The sequence below is a fragment of the Macaca mulatta genome, chromosome 12 (assembly GCF_049350105.2).
Source record: "Macaca mulatta isolate MMU2019108-1 chromosome 12, T2T-MMU8v2.0, whole genome shotgun sequence".
In the NCBI taxonomy this organism is placed as follows: Eukaryota; Metazoa; Chordata; class Mammalia; order Primates; family Cercopithecidae; genus Macaca; species Macaca mulatta.
The window spans coordinates 66,672,813-66,687,837 of NC_133417.1; the positions used below are offsets into that span (position 1 = coordinate 66,672,813).

The 15,025-nt window shown below is 36.5% G+C and overlaps 1 protein-coding gene across 8 annotated transcripts in view; it reads left to right on the forward strand.

Annotated features, from left to right (window-relative positions):
* The window catches only part of SLC4A10 (solute carrier family 4 member 10), a 387,026-nt gene that overhangs the window by 226,573 nt on the left and 145,428 nt on the right, over positions 1-15,025 (forward strand). For all 8 annotated transcript variants that reach the window (NM_001266840.1, XM_015110179.3, XM_077956433.1 and 5 more), the window contains 1 exon segment: positions 12,298-12,436. In NM_001266840.1, the coding sequence (NP_001253769.1) occupies positions 12,298-12,436 (139 nt within the window).

The window sequence follows — 15,025 nt, forward strand, 5'->3', positions numbered from 1 at the left end:
TTTTTATGGTATTAGGTCTAACATTTAAGTCTCTAATCCATCTTGAATTAATTTTCGTATAAGGAGTAAGGAAAGGATCCAGTTTCAGCTTTCTACTTACGGCTAGCCAATTTTCCCAGCACCATTTATTAAATAGGGAATCCTTTCCCCATTTCTTGTTTCTCTCAGGTTTGTCAAAGATCAGATGGCTGTAGATGTGTGGTATTATTTCTGAGGACTCTGTTCTGTTCCATTGGTCTATATCTCTGTTTTGGTACCAGTACCATGCTGTTTTGGTTACTGTAGCCTTGTAGTATAGTTTGAAGTCAGGTAGCGTGATGCCTCCAGCTTTGTTCTTTTGACTTAGGATTGTCTTGGCGATGCGGGCTCTTTTTTGGTTCCATATGAACTTTAAAGCAGTTTTTTCCAATTCTGTGAAGAAAGTCATTGGTAGCTTGATGGGGATGGCATTGAATCTATAAATAACCTTGGGCAGTATGGCCATTTTCACGATATTGATTCTTCCTATCCATGAGCATGGTATATTCTTCCATTTGTTTGTGTCCTCTTTTATTTCACTGAGCAGTGGTTTGTAGTTCTCCTTGAAGAGGTCCTTCACATCCCTTGTACGTTGGATTCCTAGGTATTTTATTCTCTTTAAAGCGATTGTGAATGGAAGTTCATTCATGATTTGGCTCTCTGTTTGTCTGTTACTGGTGTATAAGAATGCTTGTGATATTTGCACATTAATTTTGTATCCTGAGACTTTGCTGAAGTTGCTTATCAGCTTAAGGAGATTTTGGGCTGAGACAATGGGGTTTTCTAAATATACAATCATGTCATCTGCAAACAGGGACAATTTGACTTCTTCTTTTCCTAACTGAATACCCTTGATTTCTTTCTCTTGCCTAATTGCCCTAGCCAGAACTTCCAACACTATGTTGAATAGGAGTGGTGAGAGAGGGCATCCCTGTCTTGTGCCAGTTTTCAAAGGGAATTTTTCCAGTTTTTGCCCATTCAGTATGATATTGGCTGTGGGTTTTTCATAAATAGCTGTTATTATTTTGAGGTACGTTCCATCAATACCGAATTTATTGAGCGTTTTTAGCATGAAGGGCTGTTGAATTTTGTCAAAAGCCTTTTCTGCATCTATTGAGATAATCATGTGGTTCTTGTCTTTGGTTCTGTTTATATGCTGGATTATGTTTATTGATTTGCGAATGTTGAACCAGCCTTGCATCCCAGGGATGAAGCCCACTTGATCATGGTGGATAAGCTTTTTGATGTGTTGCTGAATCCGGTTTGCCAGTATTTTATTGAGGATTTTTGCATCGATGTTCATCAGGGATATTGGTCTAAAATTCTCTTTTTTTGTTGTGTCTCTGCCAGGCTTTGGTATCAGGATGATGTTGGCCTCATAAAATGAGTTAGGGAGGATTCCCTCTTTTTCTATTGATTGGAATAGTTTCAGAAGGAATGGTACCAGCTCCTCCTTGTACCTCTGGTAGAATTCAGCTGTGAATCCATCTGGTCCTGGACTTTTTTTGGTTGGTAGGCTATTAATTATTGCCTCAATTTCAGAGCCTGCTATTGGTCTATTCAGGGATTCAACTTCTTCCTGGTTTAGTCTTGGAAGAGTGTAAGTGTCCAGGAAATTATCCATTTCTTCTAGATTTTCCAGTTTATTTGCGTAGAGGTGTTTATAGTATTCTCTGATGGTAGTTTGTATTTCTGTGGGGTCGGTGGTGATATCCCCTTTATCATTTTTAATTGCATCGATTTGATTCTTCTCTCTTTTCTTCTTTATTAGTCTTGCTAGTGGTCTGTCAATTTTGTTGATCTTTTCAAAAAACCAAATCCTGGATTCATTGATTTTTTGGCTTGCCGTCATTTAATTAGTTGCCAAGTTACAGGACCCTCTTGGCTAATAAGATAGCAAAATTGTCATGGATTCTCATGAATCTCAATATAATTGAACTTATAATTCCTCTAAGTTATTTCACTTTGTTTTTTATACTATTTTCTGTAATTTCATTCCACTTGAATAATAAGGGAATGTTTTTTCATGTTCTGTAAATATATTATTTGAGGATATTTTACCTTTTTTCTATATTTATGTATTAGTCTGTTTTCATGCTACTGATAAAGACGTATCTGAGACTGGGTAATTTACAAAGAAAAAGAGGTTTAATGGACTCATAGTTCCACATGGCTGAGGAGACCTCACAATCATGGCAGGAGGCAAAAGGCACATCTTACATGGCACAGACAAGACAGAATGAGAGCCAGGCAAAAGGGGTTTTGCCTTATAAAACCATCAGATCTCGTGAGATTTATTCACTACCACGAGAACAGTATGGGGGAAAATGTCCCCATGATTCAATTATCTCTCACTGGGTCTCTGCTACAACACATAGGAATTACGGGAGCTACAATTCTAGATGAGATTTGGGTGGGGACACAGCCCAACCATACCAATTTCTTTCTATAGAATATGCGTTTAAAAATTGACATAAGTGTGCTAAGTGCTCTGCACGTTTCAGCTCCCAAGGAATGTGTATTGTAGGAACTAAAGCAAACAAACAAACAAAAACAAAAACAGGGCAGTTTTATTGAGTTAGGTAAAGAATATTTTTCCCTATATTTTAATAACCACATTTATTCTTATCTGATTTACCTTAAGAATTTGTTTTCCTCTTTAGTGCAGTTAACTAATATTATTTCTTACACAATGGTGGTTTGAAATATCAATGCAAACATTTTTATTATTTTTCTATCCATTTTCATAACATGCCAGTGTTATATTTAGTTTAACAGGCTAAGGTTACCTTTCATACCGATGGATTTACTCTGAACTTATAGCTGCTCTTAAGGTAGATGTGAGGTTTTTTTTTTTCTGTTAATTGTAATTACAGTTACAGAATAAGACTAGAAACTTTGAGCAATCTTATTTTCTGTTAAAAAAAAAAAAACAACAACCCAGAAACAAACAAGCTGAGATGTTGGTGAGATATATTTTGTTACCCTACTTTACCCAGAAAGCTATGTATAAAGTTCATGCAACAAGATAAAATTTATCTCAAAAAAAAAAAAAAAAAAGCTGAAAGTGTACAAAATACATCTTGGTTTCATCTTTTAAATAAATTAATACTTGTTAAACCTTTGATATTTACTGAGGATATAGCAGTGAATAAAACAAACATGGTTTCTGCCTTTATATTTCATCTATTCTAGCAAAGAGATAGATGTCAAGTCAATTACTGCACAATTAAGTATTAGTTGAAATTGAGATAAGTAGAACAAGAAATGTAGGGTGCTATGAGTTAGGATAACAGGGGCCTGATTTGTTTGTATATGAATATGCTTAGACGTGGATATGTATGTGTTCATATGTCTGTTTTACAAGGATGATTAGGTAGATGTGCCAAAGTATACTACACTTAAGCAGAGAGTAGATGTATAAGACAACTACAAGATTCTGAGGTGGGAAAAAACATGATTTTTTAAGAGTCTTAAAGAAGGCTAGACTGTAATAGCAAGGGAAAGACTGGCAGAAGATGAGGCTAATGAGTTAGGCAGGAGTTACCACAGATATTTATTTACACAACAATATGACACTGTTTTATCATTGTGTGTTTATTTTTCACCTTTGCCCTCTGAAATCCTCTCACTTATGACTTAGTTTTAACCTAATTATTTCAATAACTTATTAATTGGTTCATTTTCATATACGAAATGATAAATATGGATTTCAGTAATTACTATATACTTGTTACTAATTTACTCATTCTTTCGTGTTTTAAAATGTTTAAAACATACCAGATGTTTTATGGACTAACATTGAATTCATGATTTTTTTTTTATTACTAAGCCTTCCCCATCAATATACCTTATGCATTTATTTGGATCTTCTTTTATATCATTCAATAAAGGTTTATTATTTTTATCACAAATGTACTACATAATTTTGCTGGATTTATTCCTAATCTTCTATTTTTCTTCTAAAGTAAATGAATTTTTTTCTGGCTAGACTAATAATTTTTGCTGCCATATGGAAATAGTATGGATTTTCTGTTTAAAACCTCATGAAGATTTCTAGGTAACAATCATATAATCTGTACAGAATATAATGAAAAAGGAAATAATGAAGGCAAAATCCCAAGAATTCTTTCTCCCCCCTCAAAGAATGCACTGAAGAATGGGAAAATAAAATTGGGAATATTTAGAGGTAGAAGGGTGGTGAAAAGGTTCACAAAGAAGTTTCAGTTTTAACAAAAAGCTTTTAATTCAAAGATTTTTCTTTCTTTTTCTGAGAGTGATCAGAACATGAAGATGGCTGTTGGAAGACAAATCTCCATGTATCTCTTATGTTCCCAAACATCTTTTGGGCAGAGGCACTAACTGACTTTGTGCCTGTCTATCTTTACAAGTATGTTTGTATCATGAACACACTAGGAAGATATAGATAGTGTCTCTCTTTGCAGCAAAGGGTAGGTTTGTTATCTTTATACAGTAGAGATAATGTCTCCTTATGGAGCAACAATCAGCGAGGATTGTTGTCCATTATGAAAGAGTTGAGTTCCCTACCTTGATTCTCCCCTGTCACACATCCCACTGCATGTGCAGCATCTCCTGGCCCTTTGCACACCCTTCTGTGGGAGTTGGGGCTCAGAATGCGACACAAATGATGATACTCTAGGTACTACTATTCTGTGCATAATAAACTGTCTTTTGTTTCTGACTCAAGAGTCTCATGGCTTTTGCTAGCATCCATAAAACTCGCAGGGCAAATGCTGATACCCTTCACAATTCTTGGCAGTTTTGGCAGTGAGGAAGGGATACTGACAGAGATGTGGCTTTTGGAGAAAGAAGGGTGATGGCCTCACAGTTAATTAATAGACTTTGAAAGAAGTCCATTGGTATTGGTAGCAAACTTGTGGACCAAATTGTCTAGTAAGCAGAGCAATAAATATTATTCTACTCTATTGCTCATTAATGAGGAGGATTTGGGGAGGTAGTTGAAAGCTGAGAACTAGGCAGTAGATATGGTTTAACTGTCCTTTAGGCAGGGAGATTACAGTCTGGCAGTAGTTTCAGGTTCACCCATTGTAACAATTAGTACTTAGATTCATTTGGGCTGTGGGGTGGGGAGAAAGGAACAAGTTTGCATTTTCTTTTATTTCTTTTCTTTTTTCATTGTGTTGTTGTTGTTGTTGTTTGTTTGTTTGTTTTGGTTTGGTTTTTTTTGAGACGGAGTCTTGCTCTGTTGCCCAGGCTGGAGTGCAGTGGCATGATCTCGGCTCACTGCAAGGTCCACCTCCCAGGTTCACGCCATTCTCCTGCCTCAGCCTCCCGAGTAGCTGGGACTACAGGTGCCTGCCACCATGCCCAGCTAATTTTTTGTGTTTTTAGTAGAGACGGGGTTTCACTGTGTTAGCCAGGTTGGTCTTGATCTCCTGACCTCATGATCTGCCTGCCTGGGTCTTCCAAAGTGCTGGGATTACAGGCTTCCAAAGTGCTGGGATTACGAGCCATAGCACCGGGCCGCATTTTCTTTCAAACAACAATTTTAGAGATACATACCTACAGTGAGCATGAGAGGAAAATTTATGACTATTATGTACAGAAACAAGGCAAATCATTAGAACTTTGACTGATTTTCTTGGAAAATGAGTGAGGTGGGCCATGTAATGTTGGTAACAGAAGAATGGCCAAAACTGGGATATCTTTTTTGCTCAGACTCTCCTACCATCATGCCAAATTGTAATCCATCTGGAGATGACAGTAAAAAGTCTTGGAATTTTCTGTAACGGGTTCTATCTGCTGTAAAAGAACTTTGGCCCTTTTGTGGAGATTTCTCTGGAGGAGACAATCAAGGGGAAACTATAGATGAGGCATTAATTACACCCCAGATTGGTTTCATAATGCTGATATAAGAGACCCACTGGAGAATGAAAAGGTCAACAAAGAAATTCAGATGAATTCTTGTGGTCAGCCTGAAGTTCTAGAAAAGTTCTGTAACCCTTATGTTGGAACCAGGCAAGAACTTAATAAATGTTGTATTGATAGTAGGGCAGCAGACACATCTAGTCTGAGGATGTTGCTATTACAGCCAATTAGTTTATTCTAGACACACCATGTGACCCTTGAAACAAATCTATGTTATGTATTCAGATTTCTGAACCATTTACAGTCAGAGAGTCATGCACTTTTTAATCCCCAAAGCCATGCAACAATTGGCTGATGGTCAAGGTATCTGACAGACCTTCCACATTTCCTATCATCCATGGGCATCTGGTATTGTTAAATGTTGGAAGGGCTTCTTCAAAAATTAAGAAAAGTTTCCACCTCTGCCTCTTTCACCTCCTCCTGGTGCACACATATAAGTAAAATGGTTTGGTCACTGAATGTGGCTTCTTCAGAAAGAGATCATCTCCTCTCAGCCTCTAAGCGGATAATAATCAGAACGAAAGGGTTAAGATTTTGTATAAACTTATATTGAAAAATTAGTATTCCACCATGACTATTTCTGGGCATGACGCATTTTTCTTTCTTCTTACGGAAACTTCAGGCCAGCCTGATTGATATATCCTCCAAATGTTAGTCTAGCTAAAGGGAGGCCTCAGGAATTTGTACTTAATTCTTGTATAGCTAACTGGATATGCTTGTTGGCTTCATTTGGTCCTACATTCTAAGAGTAGTAACCATTTAGTTGAGTACACTTCCTGCCAAGACCCCCTACAATTGCCCAAATGCACCATTAATGTAGGGGACATAACAAATCTCTGTAAATTTTATAAAAATGCCCTTTTCTCCCTTATTCTGACCCTTCCCAACAAAAGGTTTGGGTATGATAGAGGATGGTTAGAACAAAAAGTGAAATTGTAGCTACTGAAATGGAACACACTCTACGTTTCAGGTGCAGGAGTAAAATTAATGATCTTTCAGAACTTTCCCTGGAGACTCCCACATAAAGAAAAGTCCTTGGTGTGAGTCTGTCAAACTGTGGTAAATGCTTTAAATGTAATTGCCTGCTGGCTTAACATTCTTCATCAGATATCTCTGCCTGCATCTTGATCATCATCGCTTTTAACCTTGAGAAGTTTATTAGAAACAGCAGGGAAAGATCCTGTATCTCCTACACACACACATACACACACACACACACACACAACCTATTAACACCTTTGGGTGTCTTCTTTACACCTCTTTCTATAACCATCAATCACTCATTCCATGGGATGGATGAATGCCACGTAGTGGCTGGCATGGACAAATAGATCAGATTGGACTGCCTGTCCCCAAGCAGTTTCTCTCAAAAACAGGGATAATCTCAATTATCTGAACTGAACTGAGAACCCCAAGGCCAACTAGCTGGCCTGGAGGCCCTGTTGGAGACATTGCCAACCTGTGTCTTCTAACTGACATCAGTCCATTTTTGGGGACACAGTCATTGTAAATAACGTTCTTTCTAGGGCCATTGTGTGAGCCCTTAAGACCATAAGACCATATGTCTTTTTTTTTTTTTTTTTTTTTTTTTTTTTTTTTTTTTTTTGAGATGGAGAGTTGCTCTGTTGCCCAGGCTGGAGAGCAATTGCGCGATCTTGGCTCAGTGCAACCCCCGCCTGCCGGGTTCAGGCAATTCTTCTGCCTCAGCCTCCTGAGTATTTGAGACTACAGGCACATGCCACCATGCCCAGCTAATTTTTTGTATTTTTAGTAGAGATGGGGTTTCACCATGCTGGCCAGATTGGTCTCAAACTCCTGACCTCGTGATCCATCCACCTTGGCCTCCCAAAGTGCTGGGATTACAGGCATGAGCCACTGTGCCCGGCCAAGACTGCATGTCTTATGTCCAAATCATGCGTTATTTTCCCTTCCTATCAAATAAAACACAGTGACTTGAACCACAGGGATGGTTGTAAGAGACCTTTGAAAGTTTAAGCAAACACCACCAGTAGATTATGTAAGCTTTAGATGATTTTGGAGAGAACTCCAAAATCTACACTTGGCTATGAGGATGAGCTTCCTGGAGGGATAATTGACTTATTAGTTATGTGTGCCCTAGACAGTTATCCCTACAATGGTAATCATCAAATTAGAAAAATTGGTAAGAAATTTGCCCCTGAATTTAATCTAAAAGATTAATGATATAATTGCAGTCTTCTTTAGCCTCAGTTCAGGGACTAAGGTTTTTATGGATGATAGAATTGCCCTCAGCTACCTCCTTGTGGTCCAAGGAAGAAACTCTGCAATTGCTCATACATCCTACTGTACCTGATCTAATGCCTCCAGCCACGTGGAAAGGTTAATACAGAACCTAAAGGAGAAAGTCACATGGCTTTGTAAGGGAAACCTTCATGGTTTGGGGGATTTATTCAGTTGGTTGCGTTCAGCAGCTGAATACGTCGGCAGTGTGGTTGAGGTATATACTGTAGATTGGTCCATCCTTCTGCTTTGAGTCCTGTTGATAGTAACCTTAAGTAAAGACATGTATGAGACAAAGTGGATGAGTTTGTTTCCAGCCTCTGTTGGTTAGATTTATTAAAGTGATTGGTGGCGTATTTATGGGAAAATTAGAGAAAAGATGATGTCAAAACAAGCTGTGGCTATTGTTAATGACCATTCTCAGTGGATTCTGCTATCAGTATATCAGAAGCAAAAGAGAAAGAGTATGAAGCAAACAGATAAACAGAAAACTATGGAAGAAATAATTGCTGAAGAACAGGTGTGGTGGCTCATGCCTGTAATCCCAACACTTTGGGAGGCCAAGGCGGGCAGATCACTGGAGGTCAGGAGTTTGATACCAGCCTGGCCAACATGGGGAAATTCCATCTCTACTAAAAATACAAAAATTAGCTGGATGTGGTGATGCATGCCTGTAATCCCAGCTACTTGGGAAGCTGAGGCAGGATAATCGTTTGAACTTGGGAGGCAGAGGTTGCAGTGAGCAGAGATCACACCACTGCACTCCAGCCTGGGTGACAGAGTGAGACTCCATCTCAAAAAAAAAAAAAAAAGAAAAAGAAAACAAGCAAGCAAGTGAGAAAGAGAAAGAAAGAAAGAAAGAAAGAAAGAGAAAGAAAGAAAGAAAGAAAGAAAGAAAGAAAGAAAGAAAGAAAGAAAAAAAAAAGAAAGAAAGAAAGAAAGAGAAAGAAAGAAAAGAGAAGAGAAAGAAAGAAAGAATTAATTTCTGGAAAAAAACCCCATAAACTTACACGTTCAAGAAGCTCAGGGTTCCCACAGGATAAATGCTAAAATAAACAAGGATAGATGCTAAAATAAACAAACACCAAAACAAAGCCCCAAATCCCAAAATTATTCAAAAGTATCATAACCAAGCTTCTGAAAACTAAAAACAAAAGATTCTAATAGTAGACAGAGAAAAATGGAACAATGATCCCAATGATTGCAGATTTCTCATTAAGAAACATGAAGGCTAAAAGGAAGTGGAATAGCATTTGAGAATGCTGAAAGAATATTTAGTCCAGGATTCTATATCCAGTGACTTATCCTTTAGGCATGAAGGTTAAATAAAGGCATTCTCAGATGAAGGGAAACTAACATCATACTTATTCATAAAAGGCTGTTTTCCCCCTGCCACCAGGAACAAAGTAAGCATGGCCACTCGCACCACTGCCACTTAATATTGTACTGTAATTCTATCTAGTACAATAAATAAACAAAGGGTTTGGAAAGGAAAAAATAAAACCGTTCATATTCACAGATGACATGATCGTCTACCTGGAAAATTCCATGGAATCTACAAAAAAAATTTTTAGAAATAATAAGTAAGTTTAATAGGGTTGAAGGATCCAGGGTCACATGAAAATAACATTTCTTTATACTAGCATTAAAAATTGGAAATAAATTAAAAAATATAATAACCTCAAGAAATGAAATATCTAGGTATAAATTTAACAAAGCAGGTATAAAATCTGTGTTCTGGAAATTATAAAACCTGATGAAATAAATGTTTTGAAATGAAAGAAGACCTAAATAAATAAAGATACATGTAGTTTCCATGGATTGGAAAAAATCATTACAGTTAAGATACTATTCTCCCTAAATTGATCCATAGATTTAATGCAATTTCAATCAAATTCCAAGCAGGAATTTTGTAGATACAGAAAAACTTGTTCTAAAATGTGTATAAAAAGGCAAAAAGATTAGAATAGCCAAACAGTTTTGAAAAAGAAGAGCAAATTTGGGAGACTCATACCATCTGACTTGAAGAATTACTCTAAAGTTATAGTAATCAAGAAAGTGTGGTATTGTCAAAGGAATAGACAAAGCAATGAACTAAATCTTTGTGTTCCCCCAAAACTCATATGTTGATATTCCAACCCCAATATGATGGTATTAGGAGATTGGGCATTTGAGGTGAAATTAGGTCATGAGGGTAAAGCCCTCATGATTGGGATTAGTGCCGTATAAAATGAACCTCAGAGAACTTTCTCAGCCTTTTCAACCATGTGATATTACAAGGAGAAAACAGCAGTTTGCAACCCAGAATAAGGCCTTCACTAGAACCTAATCACACTGGCACACTGATTTCAGACATCCAGCCTTCAGAAATGCAAGAAACAAATTTCTGTTGTTTATAAGCCACTCAATCTATGGTACTTTGTTATAGTATCCTGGACTGACTGAAATATAGGCCTAGATCAATGGAACATATTAGAATGTCCAGAAAAATAGTCCAAACAAATATAGCTAATTGATTTTCGAAAACAGCACAAAGCATGAAGAATACACTTTTTCTGTGTCTTTTATTTGGGTCTTTTCCATAAATGGTATGATATTGGAACAATTTAACATCCATATGCAAAAAATAAAAAAAACCACCGTGAATTAAACCTCATATCTTATACCAAAATTAACTCAAAATGGACCATAGCTCCAAGATGTAAAATATAATATACAAAACTTTAGAAGAAAACATAAAAGAAAATCTTTGTGACCTTTAGGCAGAGAGTTTTCAAATTTAATACCAAAAGCATAATCTATAACACACACACACACAAATTAGAATTTATCAAAATTTAAAACTTTTCCTCAATGAAAGACACTGCGAAAAGAATATAAAGACAAACTATAAATGGGGAAAAAAGACAAATGTTGCAAATCATACGTTCAAAAAATGTTGTGTATCCAGAATGTATAAAGAAGTCTCAAAACTCAACAGTAAGGAACAAACAACCCAATAAAAATAAGCAAAATATTTTAATAAACACTTTGCCAGAGAATAAATATGGAAGTCAAATAAACTTAGGAAAAATTGTCAGCAATAGCCATTATAGAAATGTAAAGTAACACCACAATGAAATATCACTACATAGAATGGCTACAAAACCACTGATAATACCAAGTGCTGGTGAAGATTCAGAACAACTGCAACTCTCTTGCATTGCTGCTGGGAATGCAAAATGGTACAGCCATTTTGGAAAGCAGTTTGGCAGTGTCTTATAAAGCTGAATGTACACTTTTCGTGTAACTAGCAATCTTCATTTTAGGTATTTACCCTAGATAAATAAAATTTATGTTTACACAAAAGCCTACACAAGAATACTTATAGCAGTTGTATTTATAATTGCCAAGCGCTAGAAATCCAAATGTCCTCCAGCAGGTGAATGCATAAGCCAAGAGTGGTACATTCCTACAATGGACTGTTACCCAGCTATGAAAAAGAATGAACTGCTAATACACACATTCACAGATAAATCTCAAAATCTCAAAGGCATTTGCTAAGTGAAGAAAGTCAGTCTCAAAAGGTTATATGCTGTGTTTCCACTTACATGACATTTTGCAAAGGCAAAGCCAGCAGAAGAGACCAGATTAGTGGTTGCTGGGGGCTACAAAAGGGAGATAGGAATGACTACAAAGGAGGATCACAAGGGAGTTTTTTTGGTGAATAACACTCTGCATAGTTTTAGTATAAATGAATTTTATCATAATCTACTCTCCTGAATATTACCCATAAAATATACCATATATGATGAGAGAAAATGAGTATATGTGTCTGAGAAATAGGAATAGCTTCCATGAGTGTTAAAAATAATCCAAAATAATCATTTATTTTTTTATTATATGTATACATTAATATATACATTTTATATATTTATGCTCCCAAATTATACTGGACTTCATGTAATGATGAATTTGGTTTTAGTTCCTGAGTTTGTTTTGGATGAGTGTTGCAGTGGGGAGCAGGGGAGGTGTGAGCTTGGGGTGGTGTTGAAGGCAGTGACTGGGATATTTTAAGCTCAGGGTCATGGTAATACATGTTCATGGTAATACATGTCTCTGATTTTTTAGACACCCCATCACAGAGGGTACAGTTTATTCTTGGAACCGAGGATGATGACGAGGAACACATTCCTCATGACCTTTTCACAGAACTGGATGAGATTTGTTGGCGTGAAGGTGAGGATGCTGAGTGGCGAGAAACAGCCAGGTGAGGATTTTTGTTAAAGGGTGAAGGCATACTAAATAATTTTCATGTTACTAGAAAAAGAGTTTTCTAACACAACGATTTTGCAAACATCCACGATTGCTGCTGATTTTAGAAGTTGCTCATCTAGCCTGAGCATATCCTATAACGGGATATGGGTCAGAAAGAAATCTGAAGGCAGTAATTACAGTAAACGGTGATGCAGAGCCAGCAACAGCTGCAGTCTTAAAGATAAACAGTAACATAATTTGTGTGTCATCAACAAAACAAAAGAAATCTAAAAGTAGTTTATTTCTGTTTTTTCAGCTGATGGCTTGCACCTAAATTTATGATATTATATGATAACTTGAAAGTGGGCTTTTTTTAAAAGAAGAAAGGGCAAATATCATAAGATGCTTTATGTATAGTCCTGGATTTCATGTGCTCTTTCATGAGAATAAAAATAATTTGTAATATATTTCTAGGATATGCATACATTTAAGTATAGTGGTTTTTAAAAATATCTTTTAAAATCACTTTTTCTGTCATTTCTAATTAAGATTTTTACATTGCTATGTCATTGATAGAGTTCTGTAAAGGTGGAATTAAATTTTGTTTACTTTTTGTTCATTCTTTCTGATTTGCTCAGTTAACAAACATTTATAGAGTGTCCATAATGTGCCAGGTGCAATGGATATGGCACAACAACAAAAATCTTAGATCTTGCCTTTAGGGATCTTGCAGTCTAATTTAGACAAGAACACAAAATTGTAAATGCTGTATAATGAATGCTACGATGCAGGTATGCACAAGAAAATGTGGGCACACCCAGGGTTGTCATTTACCCACTGTTTCACAAATTTTAATGTGACTACAAATCACCTGGAGTGTTGTTTAAAATGTAGACTTAGTAGGCCTCAGGCATAGAGTCAGATCATGAGGATGTTGTGCAAAATGTTTTGGGTTTGAGAACCACACTTTGAGTAGCAGTTATCTAAACCACAAGGTGAGAGAGACGATCAGGGTAGCTTCCCTGGAGGAGGCGATGCTTGAGCTGGCTCTTGTGAGTTGGGTTGGAGTTAGCTAGGCGGAAAAGCAGAGGGGACAGTATTCTAGGCAGAGATAGCAGGATGTGCTTAAACACATCATTGACACCGGTTTAGTGGTTTTGTTTTTGTTTTTGTTTTTGTCTGAGACAGAGTCTCGCTCTGTCCCGAAGGCTGGAGTGCAGTGGTGAGATAGCGGCTCACTGTAACCTCCGCCTCCCTGGTTCACGCAATTCTCCTGCCCCAGCCTCCCTAGTAGCTGGGAACACAGGCGTCTGCCACCATGCCCAGCTAATTTTTGTATTTTTAGTAGAGATGGAGTTTCACCCTGTTGGCCAGGCTGGTCTCGAACTCCTGACCTCAAGTGATCTACCCACCTCAGCCTCTCAAAGTGCTGGGATTGCAGGTGTGAGCCACCATCCCCCTGCCAACACCGGTTGTATTGTTTTGTTAGGCTATCTTTTCCATCATAGGACAGCTTTATTGTTAGAAAATCTTTATCTTAAGCATATTTTTTAGTGGTCCTCGGATTGCAATTGCTGTCCGAAAACCACAGAAATTCCACTGGATCATGTTAAACTCGTAGTTGCATTTATTCATTGACTTTACTCAGACAGTGTAGAATTCAATTCTCAATTATGAAAATGAATCTTGTGAATAACACTGGCCCAATTAATTCTTGTTTAATATATTTTCAGTGGTCTTTACAGCTCTCCTTTATTTAAAAAACACTAAAAACAAGACAATCAAAATGGCTACCACCTAGTTTATCCTTATTAACATTTTAAAATAAATAAAACTAATAACTGCCAGTATTTAAAATTCACAAGGTATAGCATGGCAGAAAAGTAAAAGTACTTCTCTACGCTTATTTGCAATATCTCTTTTCAAAAGTAATCACTGTTAATCTTTTTTGTGCATCTTTCCCCCCAAATTTAATGCCTAAACCTGCATGTAAATATATGCCCTTTTAAATTTACACAATAGGGATTATACAATATACAGTGTTCATATCTTATCTTTTCCACTTAATATATTTGGAACATTTTCCATACCAGCAATTCAAATTTACATTATCTATTTGATGATTGCATTGCATTCAATTATATGGACGAACTTTCCTTTATTTATTTATTAGCTAGTCTTGATAGACATTTAGGTTGTTTATATTTTCCCATAAAAACTGCTGCAATGATTGTTCATACAAATATTTTGTCATTATTTTGTAGATGTTTCTATAAAGTGAATTTCTAACAATGGGAACCTATGTAGCAAAGAGAGCAGACATTTTTTTACTTTGATAAATACTGTAAACTTACCTTCATAAAATGTTTTGTAATTTACACTTATATCAACAGTGTATGAGAGTGCTTATTTTTTTCCTCCACATCCTTTCACAGTAAATTATCAAACTGCTTAAAATGTCTTTTCTAGTTTTATAAATAAAACATAAACCTCGTTTTAATTTGATTATTCAAATTATTAGTGAGGTTCAATATCTTTTCATATGTTTTTATTTTTTTCATGTGAACAGACAATTCATTTCCTTTATCCGTTTTGTATCAAA